At 39.4% G+C, this 27,213-nt stretch overlaps 1 protein-coding gene across 3 annotated transcripts in view; it reads right to left on the reverse strand.

Annotated features, from left to right (window-relative positions):
- megf11 (multiple EGF-like-domains 11) overlaps nt 1-27,213 on the reverse strand; it is a 510,687-nt gene that overhangs the window by 237,235 nt on the left and 246,239 nt on the right. For 2 of the 3 annotated variants that reach the window (XM_061917127.1, XM_061917128.1), the window contains exons 5-6: nt 21,058-21,150; nt 20,891-20,911 (exon numbers count right to left, since the gene is read on the reverse strand). In XM_061917127.1, coding sequence (XP_061773111.1) covers nt 20,891-20,911; nt 21,058-21,150 — 114 coding nt within the window. The remainder of the gene's footprint in view (nt 1-20,890; nt 20,912-21,057; nt 21,151-27,213) is intronic. The other variant, XM_061917129.1, reaches the window with a different exon arrangement.

Here is a 27,213-nt window from a genome sequence, read left to right on the forward strand (position 1 = left end):
GTACTGCTCGCCTGTGTATCGGCTGGGGACATCTCTGCGCTGCTGGTCCGCCTCCGCTTGGGATGGTTTCCTGCTGGCTCCGCTGTGAACGGGACTCTGGCTGCTGTGTTGGATCCGCTTTGGACTGGACTCTCGCGACTGTGTTGGATCTATTGTGGATTGAACTTTCACAGTATCATGTTAGACCCGCTCGACATCCATTGCTTTCCTCCTCTCTAAGGTTCTCATAGTCATCATTGTCACCGACGTCCCACTGGGTCATTATTGTCACCGATGTCCCACTGGGTGTGAGTTTTCCTTGCCCTTATGTGGGCCTACCGAGGATGTCGTGGTGGTCTGTGCAGCCCTTTGAGACACTAGTGATTTAGGGCTATATAAGTAAACATTGATTGATTGATTGATATATATATCTATATATATATAGATATATATATATATATATATATATATATATATATATATATATATATATATATATATATATATATATTTATATATATATACATATATTTCGCGATTTTAGGACATAATTGTGTTCCCTACTTGGGAAAAAATAGCAACAGCACACATTATGTAAAAAATGTCATCAATTTGTGTTGTTTTATTAGAAATAGTTTAAATACAGTATGATTGTATTAAACCAGCGTTAGGACAGTAATGAGTGTTATCAAAGTGCGGGCATCATGGTGGAAGTGCTACCACCCATTAGCATCTCCTCAGCTCCCGTCCACCCCATGTGTCGCTGCAATACCCCGCGTGGAGGCCATGCAGCGTCACCTCAGAAGGTAGCTCTCGGTGTGGCCAGGAAGGTTGTCTCAACCTGGGCTGGCATCTGTTGGCCCGGGCCCGTGCGTCCACCTTATCGGCAGCCATGCATTTGGAACACAGCACTGCAAAAACTGAAATCTAAGTAAGACTGAATATCTCAAATAAGGGTGATATTTACTTGTTTTCTGTCTGATAGGATAATTCTTCTCACTAAGCAGATTTTATGTTAGTGTTTTACTTGTTTTAAGGTTTTTGGTCCTAAATGATCCCAGTAAGATATTACAGCTTGTTGATCAGATTTTATGACCTATATTGAGTAAAACATGCTTGAAACTAGAATATCAACTGTTGCAAAGCTGTGTCATCAACACTCACAAGTATAAAACTACTTTTTAAAATAATTATTTTCTCATTTTAAGCATCTTGACTTTGACACAATTGTGTCTCACATTAAAACAAATGACAGCCAAATGAACTTTGCTGTTTTATTTTCAATGAAACAATAGAAAATATGTACTTATACAGTAGTACAGTTGTTATTAGCGAGAATATACTTTTTTAAAGGTATTTTGGGTTCATTGAAGAGATCTAATTTTACTTGTTTTGGAAAGTCTTGACAAGCCAAATTTTCTTGTTCTATTGGCAGATATTTTTTCTTAGTTCAAATAAAATACCCCTAATTGTAGTATTTCTAATCTTGTTTTTGAACACTGATTTTTCCAGTGAGCATACAGTTCAGTCATCACCCGGTAACACATTAAGACTGTATGACTCAATGCTTATGTAACAAGTTTTCAAATAGACACTTATCGTTTATTGCTATATCCTTCTACTAAACAAGTGAGAAGCATGTTTTAAATTTAGAATTAACTTTTACCAACTCAAAAGGCAATGCACCACCAGCAGCAGGACACTGGTATGTCAATAAAGCAGTACAACCCAGTTATCTCTCTTGTTTGTTGGCGTTAATGATTACCGTATTTTTGGGACTATAAGTCGCAGTTTTTTTCATAGTTTGGTCGGGGGTGCAACTTATACCCAGGAGCGACTTATGTGTGAAATTATTAACACATTGCCGTAAAATATCAAATAATATTATTTAGCTCATTCACGTAAGAGACTAGACGTACACGATTTCATCGGATTTAGCGATCAGGAGTGACAGATTGTTTGGTAAACGTATAGCATGTTCTATATGTTATAGTTATTTGAATGACTCTTACCATAATATGTTACGTTATCATACCAGGCACCTTCTCAGTTAGTTATTTATGCGTCATATAACGTACACTTATTCATCCTGTTGTTCACTATTCTTTATTTATTTAAAATTGCCTTTGAAATGTCTATTCTTGGTGTTGGGTTTTATTAAATAAATTTCCCCCAAAAATGTGACTTATACTCCAGTGCGACTTATATATGTTTTTTTCCTTCTTTACTATGCGTTTTCGGCAGGTGTGACTTATACTCCGGAGCGACTTATACTCCGAAAAATACGGTATATTAACAATTTTGCCGATACTTGATCAATATTCAGGTCACGAGATGTAAATAGAGTATTGTTGGTGGTTTTTGGATAGGCGACTTGTCCAAGGTGTACGCCCCCTTCCGCCCGATTATAGCTGAGATAGGCTCCAGAACCCCCCGCGACCCTGAATGGAATAAGCGGTAAAAAGTGGATGGAGTCTTGATACCAATTTCCTCAACTTAGCCACACACAAAGAAGTTGTTGACCTCCATGCTTTTCCAAGTTTTCATCATGTCTGGATATCACTCGACAAAGCTTTTATTTGTCTGGTCAACAATTCAACCAGAAGTTTGCCAGAAGCTTGTGGATGGCTACCAGAAGCGCCTTATTGGAGTGAAACTTGCCAGGGGACGTGTAACCAAATATTAACATTGCTGTATGTCGGGGTTCGGGAACCTTTTTGGCTGCGAGAGCCATGAAAGCCAAATATTTTAAAATGTATTTCCATGAGAGCCATATAATATTTTTTAACACTGAATACAACTAAATGTGTGCATTTTTAAGTAAGACCAACATTTTTAGAGTACAATAAGTCTGTTATTATTTTTAATAACATTGTTATTCTGAAGCTAACCAATAATAAATACAATTTCTTTTTACCATTAACTTCTTGAACAGGTGCGGTAAAAAAAACAGATGGTTGAATTAAAATGCGTGAGAATGTTTTATATTTTGAACGTTATTTTTAACACTGTGATTACCAGCGGAATAATTCATTACTTATGTTAAGCAACTTCAGCTAAAATTTATCTGAGAGCCAGATGCAGTCATCAAAAGAGCCATAGGTTCCCTACCCCTGCTCTATAGGCTTTATTGTTAGCTGGCTTTTTCTAACCTTTATTTTCAAATTGGAATCCATAAAAAAAAGAAGATGTGTGCTTTTCTTACATAAAGATTGTGAATGGTGGGCAAAATTCCCCCCCAAAAAGTGCAGTTTGCCTTTTACACGAGTATCCAATCTTCCAACATTTACAAGCTAGAAAACATGAACATCCTCATAGGTCCATTTTAAAAAGGTTTTATATGTCGTGAATACATTGTGGTGCTACTTCTAATTAATGGTAAATGGTAAATAGATTATACTTGAACTACGCTTTTCTACCTTTAGGGTACTGAAAGCGCTTTGACACTATGTCTATAATCATCTGTGGTTTGGATAAATTATAAGCGCAATAACGGTAACTTATCTTTGTATTGACAGTCTGGAGACTAGTAGTGTGTATTAAAAAATTAATAATCAATATTAGGACTATATGAGGTGGCTGAAAAGTTGGCAGAAAAGTAGATTTAAAGCCCAGGAACTAATTTACTGTATACAGCTTTTGTTGAATTAAGAACTAACGGCACAAAATAAATCACACTGGTACTACTACAAAAGATTTGATTTACATAGGATCGATACATGTTGCAAACTTTAACTAAAATGTCATTGCACATTTTTGATAAGTACAATAACTAAAGAAATGGTGCTGAGTCCTATAAGAGGACGTTCATCGACTGATATTGCACCCTCCTTCTATTATTGAGCGTCGTGGTGTTTTGAAGCATTTGTGAATTGTAAAGTGAACACAGTGGCTCATCAGCACAAAACAAAAATAGAGTTTAGAGGGAGAAGGGAGACAAAACAAGATATCAAGCTATAAACAAAACAGCTTTTTGTGTTGTGGGCCAAGTGGAGAGAGACATTAAATGATGATAGAAAAACATGTTCAAGAGCACAAACACGACACATACAATCACACACACCAGCAGCAACAATTAAACATTCATTCATCTCAGGAGAACTCAAACTAAACCCAGACTGCTTCGAAATGTGTCAAGTGTTTTTTTTGTAGCTCCGTATCAGCGGTTCTCAAACTTTTATTTGCAAAGTACCACCTCAGAAAACACTTGGCTTTTCAAGTACCGCCATAGGTAGGTAGGCAGGAGCTCTGTGCTCTTGTGTCATCCTTTTGTGTTTCCCTCTTGTTTTCATGTGTTATTATATTTTTTTGCATTTTGGTCCGGGACCCTTTGGGACTGTGTGACAAGGGGTGGCACTTTCGTGACCTCTGTGGTGCTTTTTTTGTGGACTTTTGGATCTGCCTCTCGGGAGCATTTTGGCCATGGAGACCAGCTGCTGGGTCTCTGCTACACCAGAGTCTGTTTGGAGGGACTGGAGGAGATGCGGATGAGGGGACAGGGCTGCAGAGCTAGCACTGAGCGCTGGGACGGAGAGGCTTCACGGTGTCTCGACTGGGTGAGCAGGTGTCGGACACATCAGTCACCTTGGACGTATCCTCGCTCATCCATGCGGACTGGACATTGGCCGAGAGTGGAGTCGGCTGTCTTGGTTGCTTTGTTGGGTCTGCTTCTGTCTCTGGCCATGCTCCCTCCTCCCCAGCGGACGATGGCGTGGAACACCGCAGAGGCCACCACAGTGGATATGTTTCTTTTACTTTTTATTCATAGCTGTATGTAGAAGTGTCTGGTTGTATCTGCTGCTTTAATGTCTTTAATGTCCTCTGTGTTCTTTGATGTTTCCCTCTTACACACATGGAAAAGGGATGTGTACTATGGCCATGAGTTGGTTTTTTTTTTGTTTTTTTTCCCTTGGCCCCAGTCTGCACCCCCACTCTAGGGCCCAGGCTAAGACCGATTTTTTTTTATTTTATTTTAATCTTCTATTCTTTTTTTCCCCCCGCCCCCCATGTTTACCTGTATGTTATCGTTTTTGTAAGGGGCGCTGGAAGCCGGCAGACCCGTCAGCGATCCTGTTCTGTCTCCCTGTAATGTTTGTCTGATCTTGAATGGCATTGTGCTGAAAATTTTAATTTTCCTGAAGGAACTCTCCTGACGGAATAAATAAAGTACTATCTAATCCAATCTAATATATTCATTAAAAAGAAGGCAAAGGTTTTATTCAATTATTTCTCATACTGTGGCTACTGTTTCATTACACACAATTTGAACAGTTACACTGTGTTTGAATATTCAATTAAGTGATTATTTGGCGTACCACTAGATCAGGGGCGTCAAACTCATTTTAGCTAAGGGGCTGCATGGAGGAAAATCTGTGCACAATATTAAAACTATTATTAAAAACAAAAAATATAGACAACTTTAGATTGTCTTACTTTAGCCAAAAATAGAACGAACAAATTCTGAAAATATTACAATAAAAATATACAAAAAAAATACCGGCAGCGGTAAAGTTTAGATCACTGTAAGAAAGAAGAAAGTGAATGAATGTTTATAACTGAATATATTTTTCAAATGCAGAAACAATTGTTTTCTTTGTATGATTTTTTTTTTCCAAAACACAATATATAATGTGAAATATAACAAGATTATGCATACATTCATCATTTGTTTTCACAACGGTTACAAAAAAGTGTGACCTCCGAAAATATACTCTGGGACCCCATATTTATGACTTGATGGGGACCTGGGACCCCATTTTGAAAATCCGAGCGCCAACACTGATGGAGTATTGGTGCGTGCAAAACAGCAGCAGGCGGCTGTGGCCTGTGGGCCGGTACTAATAATCAAATATCATTACGGGGGGCCATAAATAATCTGGCCCACGGACCTTGACTTTGACACATAGGCACTAGATGGAGCCCCAGTACTACTAATGGTACCACATTTTGACTGTCACTGCTCGATATTGTATATACACTTGTGGCCAGGGCATGTGACGAAGCCGGCTACGAAGCAGCTGCAGGTGAGTGGACAACCCAGCTGGAACAGGTTGTCTAATCACCTGTCTCTTATGTTAAAAGGAGCGCGAGGAGCCTGGGGAAGAAGACGAACCAGGGGAGACGGAGAAGGGAGAACCTTGAGGTTGAGAGAAACTGTGAATGATAATTAAAAAGAGTGTATATACTGATGCAACGGCTGATTCTTCCTGTACACTGAGAACCCAGAGCACGAGACATGTTACAACACTACATCACCAAACGTATTTAGCCACCTGCCTTTACTCACATATGAACTTGAGGTGCCATCCCATCAAATTGTCCAAAATGTTTTGGTATCCCGGAGCATTAAAAGTTCCTTTTACTGGAACTAAGGGGCCCAACTCCTGAAAAACAACCTCACACCATAATTCCTCCTCCACCAAAATTCACACTCGGCACAATGCAGTCTGAAATGTAGTATTCTCCTGGCAACCTCCAAACCCAGACTCGTCCTCCAAACTAAACTAAAATAAACTGCATCCCACGCTTTGCGTTGGACTTGGTGATGTATGGTCTAGATGCAGCTGCACGGCCATGGAAACCCATTCCATGAAGCTCTCTGCGTACAGCACGTGGGCTAATTGGAAGGTCACATGAAGTTTGGCGCTCTGTAGGAACTGACTGTGCAGAAAGTCTTTGCACTATGTGCTTCAGCATCCACTGACCACTCTCTGTCTGTTTATGTGGCCTACCACTTGGTAGCTGAGTTGCTGTTGTTCCCAAAATTTTCACTTTTCTTATAATAAAGTTGACTTTGGAATATTTAGGAGCGAGGAAATTTCACGACTGGATTTGTTGCACGGATGGCATCCTATGACAGTTCACGATGGAAATCAGTGAGAATGGCCCATTCTTTCACAAATGTTTGTAGAAACAGTCTCCATGCCTAAGTGCTTGATTTTAAACATCAGGCCAAGCGATTAGGACACCTGATTCTCATCATTTGGACGGGTGGCCAAATACTTTTGGCGATATAGTGTATGAGCCATACTTGAGGAGTCTTTACAGGCACCCCATGCCATGCACAGAGCCTCTCTAGTCCCCACTGGGACTCAACACCAGGGAGAGGATGAAACATGTCCTGGCATTAGCAGGTGGATCCCAGTGGGCGAAAAAAAACAACTCTTCAGCCACAATGCAACTTTCTGAATCCCTCAAAGCCTATGAATTTCTCTTTGCTGTCCCCGAAACCAGTTTTGAGTCTTCCCTCTCACTACCTGACACATATACAAAACAGTTTCCTGCCAGGTGCTGCTCCACAAACAGGGTCCAAGCCTTTGATTGGGTGCCAAATTGCTGGCTGGAAGGTTGTCACTTTAGCTTAAGGGCCGTGGAGCATCCCACTTCTTCTCCAAGCATGGGTTACACATTCTTTTTAATCACATTCTGTCTTTCATACCAGCTTAAATGCATCTTGGAATTTGATGTAGCAATAAAATAAACATAACGGTATTGCAACTAAAGGGGTGCCAGTGTGTGATTCTTTAGCTTGTGAGAGCCTTGCACGTACATGTAGGCTGCAAATGCTCACATACTGCCTGTATTTCACAACATACAAACCCCATTTCCATATGAGTTAGGAAATAGTGTTAGATGTAAATCTAAACGGAATACATTGATTTGCAAATCCTTTTCAACCATGTCAACCAGGTGTGCAGGGTGCACACCTGGTTAAAATCTAAAAACAATTTGAAATGTGGACTCGTGAGACCACATAACACTTTTACGTTTTGCATCGGTCCATCTAAGGTGATCTTTGGCCCAGAGAAGCCGACTGCGTTTCTGGATGTTGTTTGATTGATACTTTTATTAGTAGATTGCACAGTTCAGTACATATTCCGTACAACTGACCACTAAATGGTAACACCCGAATAAGTTTTTGAACTTGTTTAAGTCGGGGTCCATGTTAATCGATTCATGGTACAAATATATACTATCAGCATAATACAGTCATCACACAAGTTAATCATCATAGTATATACATTGAATTATTTACATTATTTACAATCCGGGGGGTGGGATGAGGAGCTTTGGTTGATATCAGTACTTCAGTCATCAACAATTGCATCAACAAAGAAATGGAAATTGAAACAGTGTAGGTCTTACTTAGTAGGATATGTACAGCCAGCAGAGAACATAGTGAGTTCAGATAGCATAAGAACAAGTATATACATTAGAAGAACATTTGATTATTTACATTAGGTTATTTATTATCCGAGGACATGGGATGTGGACGGAGGAAGGTATTAGTAAAGGGTTGAAGTTGCCTGGAGGTGTTGTTTTAGAGCGGTTTTGAAGGAATATAGAGATGCACTTACTTTTATACCTGTTGGGAGTGCATTCCACATTGATGTGGCATAGAAAGAGTATGAGTTAAGACCTTTGTTGGATCGGAATCTGGGTTTAATGTGGTTTGTGGAGTTCCCCCTGGTGTTGTGGTTATGGCGGTCATTTACGTTAAGGAAGTAGTTTGACATGTACTTTGGTATCAGGGAGGTGTAGCGGATTTTATAGACTAGGCTCAGTGCAAGTTGTTTTACTCTGTCCTCCACCCTGAGCCAACCCACTTTGGAGAAGTGGGTTGGAGTGAGGTGTGATCTGGGGTGGAGGTCTAAAAGTAACCGGATTAGCTTGTTCTGGGATGTTTGGAGTCTAAATTTGAGGGTTTTGGAGGTGCTGGGGTACCAGGAGGTGCAAGCGTAATCGAAAAAGGGTTGAATGAGAGTTCCCGCTAGAGTCTTCAAGGTGCTTTTGTTGACCAGAGAGGAGAATCTGTAGAGGAATCTCGTTATTTGGTTGACATTTTTGACCTTTGTTGATAAATGGCTTTCACTTTGCATGGTAGAGCTTTAACTTGCACTTACAGATGTAGCGACGAACTGTATTTAGTGAGAGTGGTTTTCTGAAGTGTTCCTGAGCCCATGTGGTGATATCCTTTAGAGATTGATGTCGTTTTTTGATACAGTGCCGTCTGAAGGATTGAAGGTCACTGTCATTCAATGTTGGTTTCCGGCCATGCCGCTTACTTGGAGTGATTTCTCCAGATTTTCTGAACCTTTTGATGATATTATTGAGCATAGATGTTGAAATCCCCAAATTCCTTGCAATTGCACTTTGAGAAACGTTGTTCTTAAACTGTTTGACTATTTGCTCACGTAGTCGTGGACAAAGGGGTGTACCTCGCCCCATCCTTTCTTGTGAAAGACTGAGCATTTTTTGGGAAGCTGTTTTTATACTCAACCATGGCACCCACCTGTTCCCAATTACCCTACACACCTGTGGGATGTTCCAAATAAGTGTTTGATGAGCATTCCTAAACTTTATCAGTATGTATTGCCACCTTTCCCAACTTCTTTGTCACGTGTTGCCGGCATCAAATTCTAAAGTCAATGATTATTTGCAACAAAAAAAGGTTTATCGGTTTGAACATTAAATATGTTGTCTTTGTAGCTTATACAACTGAATATGGGTTGAAAAAGATTTGCAAATCATTGTATTCTGTTTATATTTACATCTAACACAATTTCCCAACTTATATGGAAACAGGGTTTTTATACAAGACGGTCATTTACACTAAAAAATAAGAGGGCAGATTTGATTTGAGAATTGGCACCTATTCCGCATTTCAACAAATGAAAGCTTGGAAATGAAAAAGGTGCCTGCAATAGAACCCCAGAGTTATGAATAATGCCTCTCTCTCCCTCTCTCTCTCCCTCTCTTTCTCTCTCTCTTTCTCTCTCTCTTTCTCTCTCTCTCTCAAACTCTTTTAAAACATTGAATTAGTTAAGCACCTGCACTGCACACACGGCTGCATTTCTAACCAACCAAGAGTGAGACAAAAGTCCCACGAGAGGTTCGCCACAAAAAAAACAACAATAAAATACAACACACCTCACGCCCTCCTGCCTGCTCAGGCTCTTCATTTATGCAGCTGTACTTATGGCAGCTTTGGGGTGACGCAGGAGCAGCTGATTTACACACACTTGCTAATCAGGGAATGGCTTTCTTGCTAATGAAAATTCATAGATCTATACAAAAACACTACTGATATAATTTATCATTCCTCATTCTGACAGGTTGATTTATTGTTGTGTTCTGGGAATGTTTTGTAGTGGGAGTGTACTGTTGCACTGGCTCTGTTGTGCCGCAGTGACACCACCAGGACACTAGTGAGCATCTCTGGGCTGAATGAGCGTGTATCGGACACCTCGGTCTCCTTAGATGCAACCTCGCTCATCCATGCGGACTGGACACTGGTCGAAAATAAGTGGGTGGGCGAGGGTGGCGTCTGCTCTCTTGGTGGCTTTGTTGGGTCTGCTCATTTCTCTGGCCATGCTGCCCCGGCCCCAGCAGACAATAGCATGGAACACCGCAGAGGCCACCACAGTGTATGTTTTATGTTGTTGTTTTTACTTTTTTTATTTTACTCAACGCTAAGAAAATAATCGGTCCTGCTAGACACCGACACCTATTTATTAATACCACTTTAACATTTGACAACGAAAAAATTACACAAGGCGACTCGGGAAAGAATCTGGGCATTATCGTCGAGCCAACTCTCTTATTTGAGTCACACTTCAAGAGTGTTACTAAAACAGCCTTCTTTCATCTCCGTAATATCACAAAAATGTGTTCCATTTTGTCCACTAGCGACGCTGAGATCATTATTCATGCGTTTGTTACGTCTCGTCTCGATTACTGTAACATATTATTTTTGGGTCTCTCTATGTCTAGAGTTAAAAGATTACAGTTAGTACAAAATGTGGCTGGTAGACTTTTGACAAGAACAAGAAAGTTTGATCACATTACGCCTATAATGGCTCACCCGCACTGGCTTCCAGTGCACTTAAGATGTGACTTCAAGGTTTTACTACTTACGTATAAAATACTACACGGTGTAGCTCCAACCTATTTTGCCGATTGTATTGTACCATATGTCCCGGCAAAGAAATCTGCGTTCAAAGAACTCCGGCTTATTAGTGATTTCCAGAGCCCAAAAAAAGTCTGCGGACTATAGAGCGTTTTCTATTTGGACTCCAGTACTCTGGAATGCCCTCCCGGTAACAGTTAGAGAAGGATTGAGAAGGATACTGAAACCCACTACTACCCACCACAGACTGATAATTTATATATCAATGATGAAATATTAATATTACAACACATGCCAATACGGCCTTTTTAGTTTACTAAATTACAATTTGAAATTTCCCGGGAGTTTCGTCTTGAAAACGTTGTGTAATGATGACGTGTACGCAAGATGTCACGGGTTTTTAGGAAGTATGAGTGCTGCACACACACACAGCTAAATGTCGTCTGCTTTAACAGCATAATTATTCAGTTTTTTGGACATCTGTGTTGCTGAATCTTTTGCAATTTGTTCAATTAATAATGGAGAAGTCACAGTAGAAAGATGGAGTTGGGAAGCTTTAGCCTTTAGCCACACAAACACACGGTGATTCCTTGTTTAAAATTCCTGGAGGTAAAACTTTACTATGAATCAGAGCGTGGTCAAGAGAACATGGATCCCGACCACATGTCAACCGGCAGTTTTCGGTGAGAAAATTGTGGCTAAAAAGTCAGTTCATACCGGAGAAGAGCTGAGCTTGTGCCGTCCATGAAGCTGCCGTCTACTCCCCTGAGACACTGCACGTCAAGACACCCGTGGAGACACCCTTCTGACTATCAGGTAATATTAAACTCACTAAAACACTAGCAACACAATAGAAACATAAGGGATTTCCCAGAATTAACCTAGTAAATGTGTCTAAAAACATCGGAATCCGTCCCAATGCTATCGAGTATTTTTTTTTTTAACTTTTTTTTTTTTTTCTACTCCATCGCTACCAATATCCTCAAACAGGAATCTTTCATCTTCGCTCAAATTAATGGGGAAATTGTCGTTTTCTCGGTCCGAATAGCACTTTTTGTTGGAGGCAACCATTAAAAACAGTGTGAATATGTGAGGAGCCATCAAACATTTGACGTCATCATCTGCAACTTCCGGTAGAGGCAGGGCTTTTCTCTAACTAGCACCGAAAGTTGCAAACTTTATCGTGGATGTTCTCTACTAAACCCTTTCAGCAAAAATATGGCAATATCGCGAAATGATCAAGTATGACACATAAAATGGACCTGCTATCCCTGTTTAAATAAGAAAATCTCATTTCTGTAGGCCTTTAAGTCCCATCTTAAAACTCATTTGTATACTCTAGCCTTTAAATAGACCCCCCTCTTAGACCAGTTGATCTGCCGTTTCTTTTCTTTTCTGATATGCCCCCCTCTCCCTTGTGGAAGGGGGGGGGGGGATTACAGGTTCGGTGTCCCTGCATGTTGCCTGTGCATCGGTTGGGGACATCTCTGCGCTGTTGACATGTCTCCGCTCGGGATGGTCCCCTGCTGGCCCCACAATGGACTGGACTATCACTATTATCTTAGATCCACTATGAACTAGAATTTCATAATATTATGCTAGATCCACTTGACGTCCATTGCACCGATCGCCCTAGGGAGGTGGGGGGCAGTCACCCACATCTGCGGTCCTCTCCAAGGTTTCTCATTGTCATCCCACTGGGTTGAGTTTCTCCTTGTTCTGATGTGGGATCTGACCTGAGGATGTCGTTGCGGCTTGTGCAGCCCTTTGAGACACTTGTGATTTAGGGCTATATAAATAAACATTGATTAATTGACAGTTTTTTGTAGCTGTATGTTGAAATGGCTGGTTGCGTCAGCTCTGATCTTTTAATGTCTTTGTGTTCTTTGTTCACCTTTTTTGTAAGGAGCCCCGGAAGTTGGCAGCATCAGCAATCCTGTTCTGTCTCCCTGTAATGTTTGTCTGATCTTGAATAGGATTGTGCTGAACATTTTTATTTCCCCTCCGAGATTAATAAAGTATTTCTGATTCTGATCAGTGTGGTGTGCCTTGTGAAAGTTGGAGGTGCCCATCTTTTGTTTTACAACTTTTCAACTGTACATATATATATATATATATATATATATATATATATATATATATATATATATATATATATATGTAAATATATATGTTTAAAATAGTGTGCTCTTGTTCTACATGAAGTGGAAGTACCATATCAGGAGGTTGATGAGTTTTGAAATGATTCAGCCTAAATAAAATACATTTAGAATTGGCAACCACTGATAATAACTACTTTTTCTTGGAAAACCCTGCAGTGTTTTTTTTGGACATAACAACTGTGTATGCAAACTGGAGTAATAGGGAAATATTTTTTGTTTTCTTGGGAGCAAAATACTTACCTCACGGTCACTGCTGCCCTGCCTTTGCCATTCGACACAGGATATGCCAACAAGCATCAAAATACATCCAATTATGCCAATACAACTTTTTCACTTCCGATTTTTGCTGATGCCGATATTATCCGATACGATATCAGGATGAATCATACATACATTTAATATTCGTGTGGAATGTTAAAATAAATAAAAAAATCAAGAGAAATTATTCAAACGTATAGTAGAACAATGGCAAATGTGAAAAAAACTAAACTATTTATTATTACCATCTGGAATGGACTTAACTTCCATCCATCCTTAACTTACTTAAGTTAAAGTGGAGTGGCAATTGTTTTTGGTGACCCCTTGTGCAACGATAACTCATTAATTTAAGCTCAAGACACAGTTAATTGAAAGATGTGGACACCTTTGTTACTGAATACATTCTAATACACTTTTCCCTTGGAGAGCTTGTATCTGTGAGTAATTAAAGTTAAAGTTAAAGTACCACTGATGGTCACACACACACTCGGTGTGGCGAAATCCTCCTCTGCATTTGACCCATCTCCTTGATCACCCCCTGGGAGGTGAGGGGAGCAGTGAACAGCATCAGTGGCCCAGCTCGGGAATTATTTAGTGATTTCAACCCCCAATTCCAACCCTTGATGCTGAGTGGCAAGCAGGGAGGTATTGGGTCCCATTTTTATAGTCTTTGATGTAACTCGGCCGGGGTTCGAACTCACGACCTTCAAGTCTCAAGGCAGACAGTCTAACCACAATAGAATAGAATAGAGTAGAATAGACTTTATTATCATTATATTTGTATACAACAAGATTAAGGACTCCAATTTAAGGTGCGGTAGTGGGAACACATATGGGAATAAAATGAATTACACAAGAGGTATCAAAGATAAAACTAAGAATTTAAATCAACAGACTACTAATAAGCAATCTTGTACAATATACAAAACACTATACAAATACAACATACTGTAAAATATACAGAACAAAGGCCACAGAGCAGGTTTGTTATTTAGTAATATACAACTATAACCATTTCATACGTGTTTCTATTGACAAATGTGGTATTTTAGACTGCAGGGTTGTTTAATTAAGAACCCTTATTATATATGTCTAGCTGCTATTGTATGCTTAGCTGTTGTGCAGCTGCTAGCTCCTTGTAGCCTGTAACCTACCATGTTTTACATTTTGTAAATGACTTCACTAAAATATAAGGCACGACTGAACTTGTGGGCTTATTGGAGGACATTTAGCTGTTAACTGACTTGTGTTGGAGCACTTATATCGGAGAATATAGTCGATATAATTCGATGCTTGTTTTTTGATGATATCTGACTTATATACGATACTGATATCAGATCAGGGCACCACTATATCCAATATCCAATTGTTTACTGTTTGCAGATAGACATTCGCACATAACTGGTTGAGGGGGCGTGTCTCTATACAGCTTTAAGCAGACCAGCCTTTGACCCCTGACCAATTGCAACATGGTCAGGGGGAGGCTGCGGAATCCAAACATGTTGGCTAAAAGGTGAGGAATGCAGACATACCCTGTACACAACTTTATATTATTGATTGCTTAATATTAAAAAATGAACTGTAGTGTTTCACTAAGATACAACATAATTTAAAAAGTCACTGAAATGAGCAGTATAGTTTAAAGGGGCCCCATCATGAAAAAACTACTTTTTTATCTATTGATACATGCTGTTGAGCATTTGGGATCTGCATAAGTCTGAAAATTGGAAATCAACGCGTGGAGGCAGTGCAGAAATATTTATAAAACAATGTTGCCTTCCCATTTACTTCCTCCATGTATGGATATTATCCAAATATGGTATTATCCATATATGGTAAATATATGGTATACATCTAACCGAATCGCCTTGTGCAAATTTTTTATGTATGCGCGCGGATTCGTAGTTTAGACAACAAAATGTCCAAGATTCGACTCGAAGAACAAAAATGCTGTTGTTGGTTTAATTACTCAACACTGTACACAATTAAAACCTCCAGTCTCAGCTGAAGAAGTAAGAAATGACTGGATGACTTCTTTTGTGTTGTGGCGATGTACCTTCAAACTGTACAGAAGTCGCTTCAAGTGTGTGCCAAAGAGAGTCCTGCTCCACCCACAAACATTGACCAAAAAAAGGATTTTCGAAAAACTAATATTATTGGCGGGCTTGGTTACTAATATCTATGAAAATGAAAGAGTAAGTAATACAAGTAGGTTAGAAACGCATGAATTCAATGATACGTTACCAATGTTAGCTCGAGTTGTTGTGTAACTAGCTTAGCCTTCTAATATAAGACAAGAGTGTCACTGTCCTGCAGCAAAATAAGAAGTGCTTTTCCTAAAATCCAATTTTAATTGGAACACAGTAGGCGCTGATCCAACTGTGTTCGGTAATGCACAAAAAAGTTATATAATCCCTTATAATTTGCAATGTAGCTCATAGCTTAGTTTATATAGCATTGAACCTCCATTGTTTACAGCTCAAAGCAGCTGTGCAGAGTTATTTACATGATATTGATTATAAAATGCCTTTTATTGTCAATATACACATTTATACGTCCAGACACATGTATTAAAACAGTGGTTCTCAACTTTTTTTCAGTGATGTACCCCCTGTGAACATTTTTTTAATTTAAGTACTCCCTAATCAGAGCAAAGCATTTTTGGTTGAAAAAAAAGATAAAGAAGTAAAATACAGCACTAGTCATCAGTTTCTGTTTTATTAAATTGTACAAATCCCGTTTCCTTATGAGTTGGGAAATTGTGTTGGATGTAAATATAAACGGAATACAATGATTTGCAAATCCTTTTCAACCCATATTCAATTGAATGCACTACAAATACAAGATATTTGATGTTCAAACTCATAAACTTTTTTTTTTTTTGCAAATAATAATCAACTTAGAATTTCATGGCTGCAACAAGTGCCAAAGTAGTTGGGAAAGGGCATGTTCACCACTGTGTTACATCACATTTTCTTTTAACAAAACTCAATAAATGTTTGGAAACTGAGGAAACTAATTGTCAAAGTTTGAAAGTGGAATTCTTTCCCATTCTTGCTTGATGTACAGCTTAAGTTGTTCAATAGTCCGGGGTCTCCGCTGTCGTATTTACGCTTCATAATGCGCCACACATTTTTGATGGGAGACATGTCTGGACTGCAGGCGGGCCAGGAAAGTACCCGCACTCTTTTACTACGAAGCCACGCTGTTGTAACACGTGGCTTGGCATTGTTTTGCTCAAATAAGCAGAGGCGTGCATGATAACGTTGCTTGGATGACAACATATGTTGCTCCAAAACCTGTATGGACCTTTCAGCATTAATGGTGCCTTCACAGATGTGTAAGTTACCCATGCCTTGGGCACTAATACACCCTCATACCATCACAGATGCTGGCTTTTGAACTTTGCGCTTATAACAATCCCGATGGTTATTTTCCTCTTTGTTCCGGAGGACACTAGGTCCAAAATTTCCAAATATAATTTGAAATGTGGACTCATCAGACCACAGAACACTTTTCCACTTTGCATCAGTCCATCTTAGGTGAGCTTGGGTCCAGCGAAGCAGGCGGCGTTCCTGTGTGTTGTTGATTAATGGGTTTTGCTTTGCATAGTAGAGTTTTAACTTGCACTTACAGATGTAGCGACCAACTGTAGTTACTGAAAGTGGTTTTATGAAGTGTTCCTGAGCCCATGTGGTGATATCCTTGACACAATGATGTCTGTTTTTGATGCAGTACCACCTGAGGGATCAAGGGTCCGTAATATCATTGCTTACGTGCAGTGATTTCTCCAGATTCTCTGAACCGTTTGATGATTTTACGGACCGTAGATGGTAAAATCCCTAAATTCCTTGCAATAGCTCGTTGAGAAATGTTGTTCTAAAACTGTTCGACAATTTGCTTACAAATTGGTGACCCTCGCCCCATCCTTCTTTGTGAATTACTTAGCATTTCATGGAAGCTGCTTTTATACCCAATCATGGCACCCACCTGTTACCAATTAACCTGTTCACCTGTGGGATGTTTCAAATAAGTGTTTGATGAGCATTCCTCAACTTTATCAGTATTTATTGCCACCTTTTCCAACTTCTTTGTCACGTGTTGCTGGCATCAAATTTTAAAAATAATGATTATTTGCAAAAAAAAAAATGTTTATCAGTTTTAACATCAAATATGTTGTCTTTGTAGCATATTCAACTGAATATGGGTTGAAAATGACTTGCAAATCATTGTATTCCGTTTAGGCTTTACGTTGGCAGAGGGGTTAGTGCGTCTGCCTCACAATACGAAGGTCCTGCAGTCCTGGGTTCAATCCCAGGCTCGGGATCTTTCTGTGTGGAGTTTGCATGTTCTCCCCGTGACTGCGTGGGTTCCCTCCGGGTACTCCGGCTTCCTCCCACTTCCAAAGACATGCACCTGGGGATAGGTTGATTGGCAACACTAAATTGGCCCTAGTGTGTGATTGTGAATGTTGTCTGTCTATCTGTGTTGGCCCTGCGATGAGGTGGCGACTTGTCCAGGGTGTACGCTGCCTTCCGCCCGATTTTAGCTGAGATAGGCGCCATGCACTTTTTAATGATTTCACCTTCTATGAATGGCAACATACTTGCCAACCCTCAGTATTTTTCCAAGAGACTCCTGAATTTCAGTGCACCTCCCGACAATCTACCGGTGCAACCATTCTCACGAATTTGTCCCAATTTTTACCCGGCCGACATTATTAAGGGCTGCCGTGACTGCACTGCCCTTAACGTCCTCTACAACAGTGGTTCTCAACCTTTTTTCACTGTGAACCGTGAACATTTTTTTAATTCAAGTAACCCCTAATCAAAGCAAAGCATTTTTGGTTGAAAAAAAGAGATAAAGAAGTAAAATACAGCACTGTGCCATCATTTTCTGATTTATTAAATTGTATAACAGTGCAAAATATTGCTCATTTGTAGTGGTCTTTCTTGAACTATTTTGAAAAAAAGATATAAAAATAGCTAAAAAACTTGTTGAAAAATAAACAAGTGATTAAATTGTAAATTAAGATTTCTACACATAGAAGTAATCATCAACTTAAAGTGACCTCTTTGGGGATTGTAATAGAGATCCATCTGGATTCATAAACTTAATTCTAAGCATTTCTTCACAAAAAAAAGGGCTGTAAATCACAAAAAAATAGAGGCAAAGGACGGACTAAAAAAAACCCCATTTAAAACAGAAGTAAAATACACATCGAAAAAGCAAATACAAATTACCTTAAGAACAATTTTTTAGGTAAAAAGCAGTTAAAAAGTCAAAAACAGCAAAACTGTCAAAACGTGGACTTGAGGGTTTGTTTTCCCGGAATGCAAAGGAAAGTTGGAGCGGTCAAGGCGTGAATGTAAGGACATTATATTAATAGATTAAAAAAAGGAACAAAAGGCGCGCACAAGGCGTAAGTACAAAAACTTGGCTAACAAAACAAAAACTTGCACAAAGGCAGAAAACTATGAACATGAAGCAAAACTCGATAACTGTCACATCAAAAAACAAAAACTTACATGGTATGACAAGAAGCATAACTATGGACAGTATCAGAGGTAAAGTCGCCAGGCTAACTTTCTGGCAACTTTCGGTTTAAATAAGTGACATGATTAGTGAAAACAGGTGCGGACTCCAAATGTGACAACGGTGAAACTAATGGTTGCTATGGTGACAAAACAAGAGTGAAAAGTGTCCAAAGACACCAAAAACCAAAGACAACATGACTTAAACCATACATGATCACAGACATGACATAAAAAAAGCTAAAAACAGTTTAAAGTCTCATGCTGGGTTAAAAGACATTGAATAACAATGGGTTTTTAAAAGGGTCTTAATATATATATATATATATATATATATATACATATATATATATATATATATACAGTATATATATATAGTATATATATATATATATTTATATATATATATATATATATACTATATATATACTGTATATATATATATATATATATATATATATATATATACATATATATATATATATATATATATATATATGCCCCGCCCTTCTGAGGCCGTTGCCCATCCCTTAAGACCGACTGACCCATGTTCAACTGCTGTTCACATGGAACCCTTCTCCACTTCGGCCTTCAAAGTTCTCGCTTGAATATTTGCTACTACCACCAAGATCTGCACCCTCTTGCGACGCACATCCAGGGTCACCACCGCACCCACCGCACCGACAACCCGCCTCGCCCGCCTTCCCCGCGCCCGGCACCGGCGGCACGCGCCCGGCACGGCCGCCCCCCTCACCCGCGCGTCCGCGCTGGTCGGCCTCGGTCGCTCTGCCGCACATGGTCAAGTCTTCACCCTGTGTGCCTTCCCCTTATTTTTTTTTATTTTTTTTATAAGCCAGGCAATAGTTTAGACTTATAGCTAGGGTTTACCTGCCCGCCAACCCCAAAATATATATATATATATATATATATATATATATATATGTATATATATATATATATATATATATATATATATATATATATATATATATATATATATATATATATATACATATATATATATATATATATATATATATATATACATACATATATATGTATGTGCCTCACGGTGGAAGAGGGGTTAATGCGTCTGCCTCACAATACGAAGGTCCGGCAGTCCTGGGTTCAAATCCAGGCTCGGGATCTTTCTGTGTGGAGTTTGCATGTTCTCCCCGTGACTGCGTGGGTTCCCTCCGGGTACTCCGGCTTCCTCCCACTTCCAAAGACATGCACCTGGGGATAGGTTGATTGGCAACACTAAATTGGCCCTAGTGTGTGAATGTGAGTGTGAATGTTGTCTGTCTATCTGTGTTGGCCCTGCGATGAGGTGGCGACTTGTCCAGGGTGTACCCCGCCTTCCGCCCGATTGTAGCTGAGATAGGCGCCAGCGCCCCCCGCGACCCCGAAAGGGAATAAGCGGTAGAAAATGGATGGATGGATATATGTATGTGTTGCAATAATACATGTCTCGTAGTTGTGTTGTCCAGCCAAATGTGTGTAAGGCTGCAAAGGCCACGCCTGTATTGCCTGAGTTGCATTATTCCGGGTATGCCGCATCAAGCGTTTGTTGTGAATATTTGTAAGCTTTATCGATTCCTGAAGATAACATTTTCATTTTGCAGCAATTTTCACTGAATATTTATTAGCACTAACCCCAAAATGATCAAACGCAAAAGAACAAATGTCACAAAAGGTGGACTTTATAGATTCTTGTTTCCACCCCTTCCAGTCTGGGATTCATGAGAGTCTGGTATTTAGATGATTGCAGGACAGATGAGCCTGGCTCCAGCTTCCCTTTTTTTTTTCTCTTTCTCAGCTTAGTATGGGAAACAGTGGTAAAAACCCAGTTTCTAATGGCTTGTTTCATCCCAAAATGGATTTTTTATTACACAGCCACAAGTCACAACCACTTGTCTAATCATAATAAGATCATAACAAAGAGCTGGCGAGACACAAGGGGGCTGCAGCCATCCATCCATCTGTTATATTCATCAAGCAAATCACTGCCACTTCCAGCAAATGAAAATGAATTCATTGTGACTTACCTGTTCCATTGGCTGTGTTTGCTAAGAAGAGAGGATACAAAGCTAAGCAGCTTTGTGATAGGCGTAAACTGAGGCAAATGCTTCTAAAACTATCAGGCTGTCAAAACCATTTAGGTATAAATGAGTCTAAGTGACTAATAGCGGCTGTGGAAGCGTGGTGCACTCACCACTGGAGCAGTCCAGTCCGCCCCAGCCAGGCTCGCACTGGCAGGTGTCTGGAGACACACAGCGGCCGTGGACACACTCTTCTGTGCACAGAGCTGCAACACAAAGACACCCGATGCATCATTGCCTGTTGACACGCACACATACAAGTGTAAACCATGACCACTAGAGATGTCCGATAATGGCTTTTTTGCCGATATCCGATATTCCAATATTGTCCAACTCTTAATTAAAGATTCCGATATCAACTGATACCGAAATATACAGGCGTGGAATTAACACATTATTATGCCTAATTTCGTTGTGATGCCCCGCTGGATGCATTTAACAATGTAACACAGTTTTCCTAAATAAATCAGCTCAAGTTATGGAAAAAAATCCCAACATGGCACTGCCATATCTATTATTGAAGTCACAAAGTGCATAATTTTTTTAACATGCCTCAAAACAGCAGCTTGGAATTTGGGACATGCTCTCCTTGAGACAGCATGACGAGGTTGAGGTGTGCGGGGTTGAGGTGGGAAGGGGGATACCGGGGGGTGTATATTGTAGCGTCCCGGAAGAGTTAGTGCCGCAAGGGATCCGGGTATTTGTTCTGTTGTGTTTATGTTGTGTTACGGTGCGGATGTTCTCCCGAAATTTGTTTGTCATTCTTGTTTGGTGTGGGTTCACAGTGTGGCACATATTTAGATTAGATTAGATTAGATTAGATAGTACTTTATTTATTCCTTCAGGAGAGTTCTTTCAGGAAAATTAACATTTTCAGCACAATTCCATTCAAGATCAGACAAATATTACAGGGAGAAAGAACATGGTGGCTGACGGGTCTGCCGGCTTCCGGCGCCTCTTATAAAAAAGGTGAGATACAGGTAAACAAGTGGGGGGAATGGGAGAAAAAAATAGAAGATTAAAATAAAATAAAATATAATAAAAAAATTGGTATAAGCCTGGGCCCTGGAGAGGGGGTCCAGACTGAGGCCAAGGGAAAAAAACAACAACAACTCATAGCCATAGTACACATCCCTCGCACATGTGTGTAAGAGGGAAACATCAAACATCAAAGAAGACAAAGGACATTAAAGACATTAAAGCAGTGGATACAACCAGCCACTTCTACATACAGCTATGAATAAAAAGTAAAAGAAACAAATACACTGTGGTGGCCTCTGCGGTGTTCCACGCCATTGTCCGCTGGGTTGGAGGGAGCATAGCCAGAGACAGGAGCAGACACAACAAAGCAACCAAGAGAGCCGACTCCACACTCGGCCGCCAACCAACTCTCGGCCAGTGTCCAGTCCGCATGGATGAGCGAGGATACGTCCAAGGAGACTGAGGTGTCCGACACCTGCTCACCCAGTCAAGACACCGCAAAGCCTCTCTGTCCCAGCGCTCAGTGCTAGCTCCGCAGCCCTGCCCCCTCATCCATTTGTAACAGTGTTAAAGTTGTTTATACGGCCACCCTCAGTGTGACCTGTATGGCTGTTGATCAAGTATGCCCTGGATTCGCTTGTGTGTGTGAAAACCCCGGATATTATGTGATTGGACTGGCATGCAAAGGCAGTGCCTTTAAGGTTTATTGGCGCTCTGAACTTCTCCATACGTCCATGTACACAGCTGCGTTTTAAAAAGTCATAGATTTTACATTTTGAAACCGATACTGATCATTTTTAAACCGATACCGATAATTTCTGATATTACATTTTAAAGCATTTAAACAGCAGCAGCCCGATATTATCGGACATCTCTAATGACCATGACACAAAGAAACTACATTATGAAAAACAGCTATAGCCAATATACTGTCTCAATTTGGCCAACGATGAAGCTTTTTATCCTATTGCCATATAATAATACATGTTGATGACACATTCTAGATGGGTACCGCATATTTGACTCAGAGCCAATAATTGGTAATACAAACCCCAAAACCAGTGAAGTTGGCACGTTGTGTAAATGGTAAATAAAAATCGAATACAATGATTTGCTCATCCTTTTCAACCTATATTCAATTGAATAGATTGCAAAAACAAGATATTTAATGTTCGAACTTGAAAACTTTATTTCCTGCAAATATTAGCTCATTTGGAGTTTGATACCTGCAACATGTTTCAAAAAAGCTGGCACAAAGTGGCAACAAGGACTCAGAAAGTTGAGGAATTGTTAAAATAATTGTTTATATATCATCACAAAAAACTTTGTACTGAATTGTGTTCCGGACAAAAAGACAAAAGGCTGAAACCTTCCAAGAAGAATCCTTGTAAAACTCCACTGGGACTACAAAGCGGACAGATGGCAGGATCTGCCCAACTTCCACAGGAACTCTTTTTAAAGTATTTTACAGTCTATTTTTGAACTATTTATTGAACTCTCTTTGAACTATTTTATGGGACTCTTTTTGAACTGTTCGGTAATTGAACGCAACGCTGTTTACGACTCACTTCCCTGAGGAAGCATCTGTGGCCAGGGGGGGTCGTCAAATAAAGAAGGAGGAGTACAATCTGGGGGCCGAGCATGGTGCAGGACTGTACAAAGAGTACAATGGCCATGTTTCTCCTCAGATCTGAGTCCAAATTTTATTCTGTCTCTGTTTAATTATTTGCCTTTTGTCTTGTTTAATAGATGTCATCAGAGTTTGAACCTGACAGGAATGCTCATCGAACACCTTTTTGGAACATTCCACAGGTGAACAGGCTAATTGGGAACAGGTGTGTGCCATGACTGGCAAACAAGGATGGGGCGAGGGTCACCACCTTTTGTGAACAAAGGCGTGAGCAAATTGTCAAACACTTTAAGAACAACATTTCTCAACGAGCTATTGCAAGGAATTTAGGGATTTCACCACCTACGGTCCGTAATATCATCAAAAGAGAATCTGGAGAAATCACTGCACGTAAGCGGATAAGGTGGTACTGCATCAAAAAGCGACATCAGTGTGTAAAGGATATCACCACATGGGCTCAGGAACATTTCAGAAAACCACTGTTGCTGCAAGTTAAAACTCTACTATACAAAGCAAAAGCTTTTTATCAACAACACCCAGAAACGATCTAAGAACGACTGATGCAAATAGTAAAAGTGTTCTGTGGTCTGACGAGTCCACATCACAAATTGGTTTTGGAAATTGTGGACGCTGTGTCCTCCGTAACAAGGAGGAAAATAAACATCCAGATTGTTTTAGGCGCCTGTAGTCCAGACCTGTCTCCCATTCAAAATGTGTGGAGCATTATGAAGCGTAAAATACGAGTACGGAGACGTCGGACTGTTGAACAATTTAAGCCGTACATCAAACAAGAATGGGAAATATTTCGACCTGAAAAGCTTGAAAAATTGGTCTCCTCAGTTCCCAAACTTTACTGAATGTGGTTAAAAGGAAAGGCCATGTAACACAGTGGTAAAGATGCCCCTGTGTCAACTTTTTGCTATGTGTTGCTGCCATTAAATTCAAAATTAATGATTATTTGCACAAAAAAAATACTTTTCTCAGTTTGAATATTTAGTATCTTGTCTTTGAAGTATATTCAATTGAATATAAGTTGAAAAGGATTTCCAAATGATTGTATTATTTTTTTATTTCCAAATTACACAACGCGCCAAGTTTTTTAATTTAAATATGCAATTGATACACTGCCATTCTGTGTTTTCATCGGATTATAATTGCGATCAAAAATGTAATCATTCAATGAGATGAATATTTGAAATATCAGTACTAGCATTGGTAATGACTGGTACTGTAATGACTTGGTATTGGACCAATAGCCGATTTTTCATATCGCCCAAAACTAGAGTAAAGTATTTAAACAATAGAAAAACAAGTACTTACTACATTTTAACAGAAGTATGTCTGGAAACATGTCCTAACAAAAAGTATTAAGGTATTAAGAGTAAATTAGCAAGTGGATAATATAAATTCTGAGGAAATATCACAACTGGAAATAATCAGTGCTGGGCCGTCAGGGCCAGCAAGGTTTTCTCTGCTGGCCTAACATAACCAAAAATCATGATCATAATTAAAAAGTTGAAGCCAAGCAATACAGGTTTAGCGAGCGGCGCGCTACCGCGATGGAGATACATTTTTGGCAGGCAATCATACTTTGGCAGTGAAATGGTTTCACACAAATCAACCGACTACAAGCGGTACCACTGGCTTTTAAGGGGCCGGATGGGTTCTACAAATTGTGAGTTCAAATATTTTATTTCTTTATTTTTTCATGTTTTATACAATTCTTTTAATTTTGACAGTTCCACGTAAGATGTTTTAATTTCTGAAGTGGGTTTATTGAATGTGAAATACGCCGAAAAATCGACCGTTTTGTACACTGTTGAGGGGATTCAATATCCAGTAGAGTGCAAGTGTGTTTCTGAATGGTATATCCAGCTGTGTCCATAGAATAGAATAGAAAGTACTTTATTGATCCCTGGGGGAAATTCAGCACCACAGTTCGCTCACAATAGACAATAAATGTCCATGTGGTGACATCAATTACGTTATTTTGAGGTGAAGTCGGACTAAGTAGGACATCACTGAAGCCCTAGGTGAGAAACGCGCTGCACACCATTGGAAATGATACAATATCCTAACGCATACGTCAGCAGCTAAATTAGGAGCCTTTGTAACCCGTATTGAAAGCTTCTAATAGCATTTTCCTAACAAATAATATATTTGGATTTTTTTTGTTCCGCCTGCGAGCAATGTCGTTCTTCTGATGTTTTTTTTCCCCTTTTCAGTTGCCATAAATCCCAATGGTAGGCGGGAGCGATGGTTGCAATCATCTTCACACAACTCATACTGATAAGGCACACCTGGTATCACAGGATCTTCCCATGGTGTTCTGCCATGTTGTTCCACGCCAACTCTGCCCTATGTTCCCTGTCTACTTACCCGTTAAGTATTTTTGCTGTACAGCCTTTTGTAACTTTTGTGTTTTTTGCTCAGTCCTCCTGTTGTCACTTTAGGCCACATGTGTTGGTGAGTTGTCCCGCCAGTGACATTGTTTTTTGTTTCCCTACCCTGTCTGATGTTGTTTGCTAGCTTTTTTCCTGGAACTACTATCATCACCTTTGATATCGCTTGCTTTTTGTGTAATTAAAATACTATTTTTGTCATATCTTCTCTCTGTTGTTTTTTGGGATCTCCCCGTGAGAAAAAGGGAAACACAATCATCACCGGAGGCTGCAATATGTATCGCGATACATATTTTGGGGCCTATTATATTAGGCCATCCCTAACACCAATACCAACAAGTAAATTGATTTGTTTATATTTATTCAAGTCTAAACCCTATGTTTCAATCAGATCACATCTTTGTTTCACATGATCATATGATTATATGATCTTAGACAGACAAACAAACTCTTGTCATTCCAATTTGAACATTACAGTACAGATAAGAACAACATTTTGTTGCATTAGATCAGGGGTCACCAACGCGGTACCCGCGGGTGCCAGGTAGCCCGTAACAACCAGATGAGTCGCCCGCTGGCCTGTTCTAAAAATAGCTCAAATAGCAGCACTTACCAGTGAGCTGCCTCGATTTTTTAAATTGTATTTATTTACTAGCAAGCTGGTCCCGCTTTGCTAGACATTTTTAATTCTAAGAGAGACAAAACTCAAATAGAATTTGGTCTTCACTTGTTTAAATACATACATTAATTTTGTTACTTTGCTTCTGATAACTTTCAGAAAGACAATTTTAGAGAAAAAATACAACCTTAAAAATGATTTTAGGATTTTTAAACACATATACCTTTTTACCTTTTAAATTCCTTCCTCTTCTTTCCTGACAATTTAAATCAATGTTCAAGTATTTTTTTATTGTAAAGAATAATAAATACATTTTATTTTTATTCTTCATTTTAGCTTCTGTTTTTTCGACAAAGAATATTTGGGAAATATTTCTTCAAACTTAATATGATTAAAATTCTTGAAAATTACTCTGGCAAATCTAGAAAATCTATAAAATCAAATTTAAATCTCATTCAAAAGTCTTTTGAATTTCTTTTAAAATTTTTGTTCTGGAAAATCTAGAAGAAATAATGATTTGTCTTTGTTAGAAATATAGCTTGGTCCGATTTGTTATATATTCTAACAAAGTGCAGATTGGATTTTAACCTATTCAAAACATGTCATCAAAATTCTAAAATTAATCTTAATCAGGAAA

Source organism: Nerophis ophidion, linkage group LG12 (genome assembly GCF_033978795.1).
Source record: "Nerophis ophidion isolate RoL-2023_Sa linkage group LG12, RoL_Noph_v1.0, whole genome shotgun sequence".
In the NCBI taxonomy this organism is placed as follows: domain Eukaryota; kingdom Metazoa; phylum Chordata; class Actinopteri; order Syngnathiformes; family Syngnathidae; genus Nerophis; species Nerophis ophidion.